This window comes from Silurus meridionalis, chromosome 3 (assembly GCF_014805685.1).
Source record: "Silurus meridionalis isolate SWU-2019-XX chromosome 3, ASM1480568v1, whole genome shotgun sequence".
Classification (NCBI taxonomy): domain Eukaryota; kingdom Metazoa; phylum Chordata; class Actinopteri; order Siluriformes; family Siluridae; genus Silurus; species Silurus meridionalis.
In genome coordinates this window covers 20,848,218-20,858,107 of record NC_060886.1, presented here as the reverse complement: position 1 = coordinate 20,858,107, position 9,890 = coordinate 20,848,218, and the positions used below count along the sequence as shown (strand labels likewise).

General features: G+C 35.5%; 1 protein-coding gene across 2 annotated transcripts in view; it reads right to left on the bottom strand.

Moving 5' to 3' along the window:
* The window catches only part of LOC124382694 (inactive dipeptidyl peptidase 10-like), a 67,407-nt gene that overhangs the window by 10,610 nt on the left and 46,907 nt on the right, over positions 1-9,890 (bottom strand). For both annotated transcript variants that reach the window (XM_046844847.1, XM_046844848.1), the window contains exons 10-20: positions 9,604-9,701; positions 9,362-9,485; positions 9,179-9,217; positions 8,927-9,034; positions 8,403-8,494; positions 5,366-5,413; positions 5,148-5,269; positions 4,502-4,549; positions 2,540-2,638; positions 2,349-2,418; positions 1,468-1,662 (exon numbers count right to left, since the gene is read on the bottom strand). In XM_046844847.1, the coding sequence (XP_046700803.1) occupies positions 1,468-1,662; positions 2,349-2,418; positions 2,540-2,638; positions 4,502-4,549; positions 5,148-5,269; positions 5,366-5,413; positions 8,403-8,494; positions 8,927-9,034; positions 9,179-9,217; positions 9,362-9,485; positions 9,604-9,701 (1,043 nt within the window). The remainder of the gene's footprint in view (positions 1-1,467; positions 1,663-2,348; positions 2,419-2,539; positions 2,639-4,501; positions 4,550-5,147; positions 5,270-5,365; positions 5,414-8,402; positions 8,495-8,926; positions 9,035-9,178; positions 9,218-9,361; positions 9,486-9,603; positions 9,702-9,890) is intronic.

Sequence of the window (9,890 nt, the reverse complement as noted above, 5' to 3'; positions counted from 1 at the left end):
AAAGATGAATGCAGCAATGTACAGAGACATCTTTGATGAAAACCTGCTCCAGAGGGCTCTGGACCTCAGACTGGGGCAACAGTTCATCTTCCAACAGAACAACAACCTTAAGCACACAGCCAACATAACAAATTAGTGGCTATGGGACAAGTGGCCAAGTCAGAGCCTGATTGAACATATCTGGAGAGATCTGAAAATGGCTGTACACTGACAGCCTTCATCCAACCTAATGGAGATTGAGAGGTTCTGCAAAGAAGAATGGGAGAAACTGCCTAATAATAGGTGTGCCACGCTTGTAGCATCATACTCAAAAAGACTTGAACAAATATATTTGTACTTTAAAAGTATTATACAAAGACTGTGAATACTTATATACATATTTACATATGTATACAAAGATTTTAAACAAACTTCTTTCAAATTGACATTATGGGGTATTGTTTGTAGAGTTTTGAGGAAAATAATGAATTTATACATTTTAGAATAAGGCTGTTACATAACAAAATGTGGAAATATATTCTTCAAGGTTCTTCTCTGTTCTGGCACCGAGGTGGTGCAATAAACTTCCCCTAGATGTCCGAACAGAGACGGTTGCAACGGTTGAAGACCTACCTCTACCTGAAACACTTAAATTAGCACTTTCCAAGTTTGCTTTGTAAAAATCAAGAGTTGTTGTCTGATTTATCTTAAGTTTGTAATCTAGCATACCAGTTTAGATTTATTCATTGCTAGAGACTCTGGACAAGGACATCCGCTAAATACCACAAATGAAAATGGAAAAAGTGAAGTGCTATGAATTCTTTCCGTATGTACTGTATTAATTCCGGCCAAATCCAACAGAAGTCATTCATAATACTCGTTCAATACTCAAAAATTGAAAAAAAAATAAAAAATATGCTTTTTTAAATACCACCCCACATCACAATAAATTTATTTTGTAGTAATGTTTGAAACCAATAAAACTGGTAAACTCTCAATAGAATGCCCTGTTACTTGTTCAAAGTGTTACTTAGCAACCAAAGCTTTCTGATAACAGACTACTTTTGCAGAAGAACTGTTTATGGTGAATATTATTAATAATAAATTAAATTATTTATTGAACACTGCATTTCAACATATTGTTTTTGTTGCCACCTGACTTCATTCCTAAGAACACCCATGATAAAAATCAAATTGACTCACAGCCTATCATGGCTTATTGAGTGTGGAGCCCCCCTGGATTTCTTCCTCGTATCATTTGTCCTTGCCAATGTGGCCTCTGGCTTGTTTATTAGGCAACTAAATCGAAATCTGCATCTAAACAAAAGCTTTGTTTTTTAAGGTTTAATTATAAATGTAAACTCACAACAAATCAGTTTTTCAGTCACATATTCATTCATGTTTTGTGTACTTTAAAGAAAGAATTTCTGATGTAAAGCTTGAAAATTGATTTAAGACATGTGTAAAGAAAAAGACACTGTCTCCTACTCTAGAGCAGCGAGTTGATCCTGGAGCTCCAACACTCCCAGCTGTTTGTGCACTTCCTGGAGAAACTTTTGCCCCTGGAAGCCGCTTCCTCTTCCATCCAGACGAGCCACAATCACTTTGTCTGAGCTCAGCAAGACAGAGTCCCAGTCCAGACGGAACTGTTCACTCACTTGCTGACCACCAGGGGCACTGTCACTAAAAACAATGGAGACAACGCTTGTTATTATGTGTGTGTGTGTGTGTGTGTGTGTGTGTGTGTGTGTGTGTGTGTGTGTATACCACAGTGCACAGACTGAAAGCAGACTGAACAAAAGTGTCATGAAATCAATAGCAGGTGATAGGTAATCAGTGATGTGCCAAGATCAATAAAGAGCAACCAGACTGTGTGTCAAGCTTCTGCAATACCAGCACTCTAATTGTATAGCAATACATCTGAATGGTCCAACAAACAATCTTCCAGAATAATAAAAAAAAAACAGAATTTGTAGCATGAGGGTTCTATGTTCAAGATTATCTATTATGAGAAGCTGTATGTAATGCATTATACTGTTTCACTAATGTATTCTGTTTCACATCTTTACTATGTGTTTCATTGAATGGGTGCTTACTAAAATTTAATCGAAACATTTTCCTAACAAGCGTTTTTGCTTTCTGGAGCATCAACAGTTCTATGACTTCTACAACTAATCAGTGTAAGTAGACAATTAAAAATTTTATAACTGTATTGGTTTCAGTTTCTATTGTCTCTGCTGCAAAAGTGAATCATCTTTCATGATACTGGCTTTGGTAGCGTTCAAGCTTTTTATCTTGTACATACAAGCGGTGTTTGTATGTGTGTGCATGTCAAATTGGTATAAATGGAGAATTATGGATAAACGTACAGTACGAAGAGCAGAGGATGCTGATTAATCTCATCAAAATCCACAGGGAAGCTGAGCTCCAGTCGCAGTGCTGTAAACACACAGCTCATTACAAAAGCTATCACTCTGAACAAAGATGAATTTCAGTGCCATATTTAGTCTCGCACTGACCATTGTGTGTCATATCAGTGTTGATGCGAGTAATTTGTTACCATGGTTATTGAAGGGAATGATTCTGATTTCTCGGCGAGGGATCCGTTTGTGTCTGAGCAAGTGTCTGAACTCCAAACCAGAATCTATACTCATGAAACCTACAAAAACCCAAGAAGAAACATTTGAGATATTACGACTTAACACTTGGTCATAAAACTTCTTCATGGGTGAAACTGACTATACATTTTAATACAAATAAAGGACATACTTCAAAATAAATCATTAGAATTGGGGATATTCCATTATCTCTCCAACCCCAAGCTACCTTATTTGTAGCATGTTGAATTTTATTTTATTTTTGAGAAAAAAACAAACTACTCAAGTACAGAAATATAATGGTAACAAAAGTATCATGCACATTTTTGGGAAAATTAAAATATGTATAATTTAACATTTTAGAGGTGGAAAAAAATGTGGGTTTGGGGGCATTGTCAAGATGGAAGATGTTTGAGGCCCTTATTTTCGAATTTGTTTAATGATATCCTACACAAAATGACATCCTACACAAAATTACACAAATTTGAGAAAAACAGTTTGAAGAAGAATAATATATGGGTGTGATGGTCAGGTGTCATACTGTAGTTCAACCAAATACTAAAATCAATCATTTTATTATTGGATTATGCCCAATAATGAAAAGCTAAAAAGGACTTGTCAATTTTGCTAAAAGATGCCCCACCTAAATTTACATTTATAAACTAATCTACACATGAAAATCTGCAGTGGAATAAATGCAGAAATAAAAAATAAATACATTATAAGTTCATATTCTTATTATCTGCATCATTCACATCAGTCTCTATCTAATAACCTGAATTAAAAAAAATCACACACAGCAGAAGCACAAGCCTCAGAGCCTTCGCTCAAAATTAGGGGGTGTGAATAATAGATGATTCATTCTGTCAATTCTGTTCTGATGACTACATTTTGTTATTAATTTGATCATTTGGGTCATTTGTACAAGCTCTATGTTGTTTATGTAGCACCAGGGTCCTAGAGAAATGTTGTTTCATTTCACTGTTTTCTTCATCAGCTATATACTGTATATGGGTAAAATGACAACGTCAGCTTCTTGACTTGATGTTACTTAAAAATTATAAGACTTTGTTTACTGCCATATGAACAAAGTGTGTATGTGCTCTTCTCTCTTTGAAAAACTGGGCCATTGTAAACAATTTAACAGCCACCACTTCAATTGACAAATAAATTCAAAATAATTATATATCTATTTTGTTATGTATTATACAAAAACAACTTAATTCATAAATCACACACAACTAGCAAAGTCTGGGACATCTTTAGGCAGACTGGCTACATATACAGCTGTGTTCATTAAACAGGGGCACATGTACATCTTGTGATACATACAATATAACAGTGTGATAACAGATAATGCAGAACACAATGAGCAGCAGTGGAACAAATTCATTGGCAAACTGTGCAATGCTGACATGTACAGAGTGAGTGTGCTATTGGCATGCTTTGTAGATCACTCCATACTAAATGAATGGTGCATTCTTGCTGGTTTTTACATAAACTTTGTTTAGTGGTTAATTTGCAAAGTTCAACCAGCACCACAATGGGATCCAAAATAGGTTTTCAGGTATAGATTGCCATAGGACTGAAATGTGACTATTGTTCTCACCAGTCCATGCTGTGTCTATGCATTAGAGAAGGTCAAAATGTTCTGCAGCTATTTTATTCACTGTTAGGTAAAAATTAAGTGCAGTAATTATCAGGTTGAAAATCAAGCCAGTAATTATCCGATCATTTGCAAGGCATGTAACAATTTCTTTTAATTCTGACATTACTGGCAGTAAGCCAAAGCGAAGTTGAAGCCAGTCAAAAAAAGGACAAAAAAAATCATTGAAAAGACAGAAAGTATCCTCTAATTAAGGCTGTAATTATGGTTTAAATCATTTTATTCTAAGTGACTATGTGTGGGTGTGCTTAATACTCACTGCTTATATTGGCAATCTGGTGCACAGTGGTTTTGGGAATACTAGGCCCTGAGGGAAGACAAAACTTGAACACTTTAACCCACTCAGCAAAATAAATCACTTTAGGTATTTATGCAAGTTCATTTATAATTAATTATGTTGACACAGCCATGTTTTTTCAACTTTAAGAATCACTGAAATTAGCAGTAAATCACTTAAATGTGCTGCTTCAAGTCTGATGGAATTAAAAAAAGCACCGTCAGTGTTTTCTAGCCTTATCTTTATTTATTTCACCACTTATTTTTTCCTTTACTGGAAACAAAAGAAAGCGTGTTTACTTGATATACTTTGAGTAAATTGGAAGTCTATAGCAAATTTATCCTGTGAAACATGTATTTTTCTTAATTCTTCTGCTAAATAAATCCAAATCAATCAATCAATCAATCAATTAATCAATCAATCAATTAATCAATCAGTCTTTCTCTCTGTCTGTCTGTCTGTCTAATAATTTCATTATGAATATTTAATTAATTAAGTTATTTTTGCTTCCATGATTGCCAACACCCTGCTTATATGGGCATGTTCATTGTCTTATATAAACCTTATGTTTGCAGTTAAATAAAAGAATAAAAAAATGTGTGTGGTATGTTGATGTAGAAAAGCGAACCTGCACAGTGCAGCAGTACGGTTTGTAAATCTGGACTCAGCATTGCATCATAATAGGTGCAGTGAGGTTTGAACAGGAAGCAGGTCAAACACTCACGATGAAACACATCCTCTGTCCTCACCCTAACATACACAAGGTAAATTAGGTAGATTAGGTCGGTCACTGTATTAGAGCCCTTACTACTGACATGTAGAAAAACTGATTTCTTCACACCTTACCTGTACAGATGTCTTTGTGATACTCCATTTTCTGTGCTGATATAATACCTATATTAAAATAAGAATGACATTGTAAATAACTGATGATTAATGATAACTTGATGACACAGACTGCAAGCAAACTTATATAATCTTAGAGAACACAAAATAACTAATTATTAGTGTCACAGTTTTTTTTACCAGGATTTTACCAGCCAAATGCACTTTAATTATTCCCAGATATTTTTCACTTAGGAAAAAAATAATTGTCATAAAACAAGTCCAATAAATTAAAATAAAAACCTGTTCTTGCCTTTGAGTGTGTAAAGAAATTGTGGTTATTTATGTATGTGTTTCATAGATAATCATACATTTAATGACAAATATAAAACCACAGAATTATATAATGAATTTAGTAAGATAAACAGAAGCTGTATTAAAGAAGAAGAATATACAATGGAAGTTTGCAGATCATGTCAGATCTTTTGCCAACCTTTAAATATAATTCAAAATAAAAAAAAACATCCAGGAATTAATTTTTGTCATTTTTATGCCACGTTACCTGTGTCACATTTTTGGATAACTAGCACATATTAAAGCCACACCCTGCACCTCACCCATTGTCTTGCTTGTGTATTCCATGTATGTTGTTGTCTTTATGCTCGGTTTGTGTTGTTTCTTTGTCTCACTGCTTCATTTTTTATGTCATTTATGTAGTTTATTTGTTGTTCACTTCCATTTAATTAGTCAGCAGTTGTATCTCAAAATATTTTTTACTTATAATCGCATGGCATATTAAAGTTTCCATGAATAGGAAACCCCAAAGAGTTCCTCCTGAAATAGTAAAAACAACATTTCTAACATTCAAAAACTAAGCAAAAATATTCGGCCACAAAGTGTCTTTTATTCTTCTCCTAATATTGGTATTTGGAGTAGAATTTTTGCAAACATAAAAAAAAACATGCTGCACTGTAAATGGAAAATAGCTTAGAACGAAAATGAAATCAGCAATATAATTTGTAATAAAACAATTACATTTAAATTCTCTGGTGATTTGAATGTGATTTACATCTAATTTTTTCCCCATATATGTGGAGATGATATACATATTAGAGTCTCTTATTATAAAGCAGAGTGGAGTAGAAATTTATTCCACTCCTCCTCACAGAAATGCTCCAGATCTATCAAATTGCGATGAGGATTTCCTGTGCACAGCCCTCTTCAGGGTTTTCTCAGGTGTTTCAATAGAACATTTGGACTGAACTATTCCAAAATCAGGATTTTCTTCATCTGAATTCATTCTCTTGCTGACTTGGATTTGCACTTTGGTCATCGGGCTGGCAAGTGAGTTTTTGATTCGTCTTTAGCTGTCTAACAGAGGCCTGGTGGTTTGGTGACAACATAGATTAAAGTATTTTTGGAGATATTCCTGCTTGCCCTCTAACTTGAGTTGAGTCCTAGCTCAAAAGAAAGTCCATAGAATTATGCTGCCACCGACGTGCTTCATAAGGTGTAGGGCATTATTTGGGTGATAAGCTGTATTGTTTTTGTTCCAAATACATCTCTTAAAAACAGACCAAGTTCTACCTTGCTCTCATCAGACTTCATTTTGTTGAATGTTTTCGGGTGAATTATGGTTATTTGTTTGTTTATGTGAGAATGAATTTCTACAGAAAAAATTACTGCAGAAACAGCTAGACATTATTTGTGGTTAAATCACTTTATTAATGGTGAAGTGTCTACCTAGGATCATTTTGTATCAGCTAGATTACCTGTCCCAGGCATTCCTTTTAACCTTTAAAATCTGCAAATCAATCGCAGAGGTCCCTGGTGGTCTAGTGGTTAGGATGCAGCGCTCTCACCGCTGTGGCCCGGGTTCAATCACCGGTCAGGAAACCAACCCCAGCTATTAGGGTTGCACAAGCCTTAGTGCCGGTCCCAAGCCCGGATAAATGGGGAGGGTTGCATTAGGAAGGGCATCCAGCGCAAAAACATGTGCCAAATCAAACATGCGGATGGTCCGCTGTGGCGACCCCTAATGGGAGAAGCCGAAAGAACGTTTTTTTTTTTATTATCTGCATATCAATCACAGAATGGGCCCCACGGTTTACACTTATATTAGGGGGTTCCATACCACGGTGTCAAACCCACACACTAAAAACACACAAAACAGGATGGTCCCTGGCCTCTTTAGCTGACTTCAAAAGGGGCATTCAAGTGATAAGGAAGTCTACTCTCTAAACTCGGCTTTAGCAACAACGCCAATGCTAGTAACCGTTTTACCAACTATTTAAATGTGTGATTAAGCTCGAGCCCCTTTATTAAAGTAAATTTGAATTTCTTGATGATTCCCATTTAGGTTGAAGTTAAACTTGCCATTGTTTTTCTTTCTTTCTCTCTCTTCCTCCTTTTACATGTTCTTAATTTCTCTTTTTTTTAATGTATGTTTGTGTAGTTTAATTCTTGTTAATGTTGCGTGGTCTCATTCATTAAACGCCACTCTCATTTCAAGGTCACTGCATACTTGTGATCTTGCTACATGCTAAATTACTTGTACTGTATAAAGTAAATAGGTGGTCGTGTCTTTCATGGCCGGGGAGATAGCCCTTCTGTAGAATTAATAAAAGATCATACTGTCTGTTTGGTGGACGAACAGACCAAAATAATAGTAACATTACCTTAATTACCGGTAATTTTAAAACTTAATTTAAATATTTATGGTGAATAACCCGTTATAATTACTCATAAATATTTCCCTTTTTGCAAGCTAAATTCGCTACAATGGCATACATATAAGAATAACTTTAAACATGAATTTAAATATAACTGGGAAATTCATTCATTTTTTATTATAAACAGGTATGTGCACATGATATCTGTATTTTTCCCTTTTCGTTTTTCCATTTTTTACCACATTTATTGGTTGCTATAACACACTGGAGGTAGAACAAGATCTGACATGATCAGACAACGATATTTATCATATCGCTAAATACTGCAATATTAATAGGTATGTGTAGACTTTTATATCCACTCTACCTATCTACATGAGACTCACACAGTGTCCAGGTTCTCATCATAGGCCAGAATCTTAGTGACCTCCCAGTTGCCAGATGTGAGGTGCCGTACATTGACCTCTCCATCAGCATGCTGAGCATCAGAGAGAGCACAGGACAAAGGTCACACAAATATACATTCTTTATATGTCTGAAGCCACATGTGGTGCACTGGGTCGGGAGATTTGTTAGTTTTGAATTCACATATAAAAGAGAAAAGGATATCCAGTGCACTTGTGAAAACTCTCAATGCTCTATGTCCATAAAGCAAACCTGAGAATACAGAGCATGCACATTGTTGTGGTATGGAATATAATGTGGAGAGCTATAAGCAAGCTAGGTACTTGTAAAGTTTACCTGTGTAAATTTTTCCTAACTCCCAAACATTAGCCCCAACCCTAACCCCCTAACCCCTAACCTAACCCCTAACCCTAAACCAATACAATACATTACAAAACAATACACTATAATAAACTAATTTAATGAAATAATTTTAAAAGTGTTGTTTAAAAAAATAAACATGTACCTGCTCTGACATCATGGTGAGGTGGCGGAAAGAACCCTGACTGCCATGCTTTATGGGTAAAGTAATAAAGAACTTTGTTCCATCTTTAGAGAAGATAGGTTCCTCATTCTACACCATATATACACACACACACACACACACACACACACACACACACACACACACACACACACACACACAAAACAGAATTTAATAAACTGTATTTTGCAGAAGCTAAGTCTGAAAAAACAACAACACTAATTGTTTGCTTACTTGGCAATCGATCCATTTGTCTGATGTCATCACATGCTTCTGCAGAGATAATCCCAAATGAAATTTAATTGAACAACAACAACCTCTGTTCCACATGTATTGTGTGTTAATTAATATTTGCATTTGTATTGGTCAGGAAAAACAATTATCTTAGCGTGTGGAGCTGTGTCAGAAGGCACTCACCCGTTCACATTCTCCAGTGTGTGTGTGACAGAGCGTAAGGATGGATGTGTTCTGAGCTCTGTTGAGCCAGCGCACAGTCACATGTTCCTCGGTTGCCCACCGTACCATGGTTATGTAATACTCACTATCAGTAAAATACCACCAACACAAACATGTTTACGAGCAGCACTTATTTTCGCACAATTAACCATTATCAGAAATCATAAGCCAGTTTATATTCTTTTGTTCCATTTGTGTGCTACCTTTTTTCCAGGCTACTAGGAGGCTGAAGCTCGATGGTGGGAGATGAGCCATTTAGTGTAACCACACTCAACTTCACTGTAGGATTTACTTGGCCAACCTGAGACACACAAACACACATTTGTCTCAATAGTTTTATGAGGACTTTCCCATCTAATTACTGTTATGCTAATTCATTCTATCCTTATTCTCATTATCATTTTGGCTATTTAAATCTTCTAAATAAAAGCTGCAGGTTTTGTAAAAATGTAATGATTTTTTTCTTCTGGGAAACAGCGAAATATGCCCA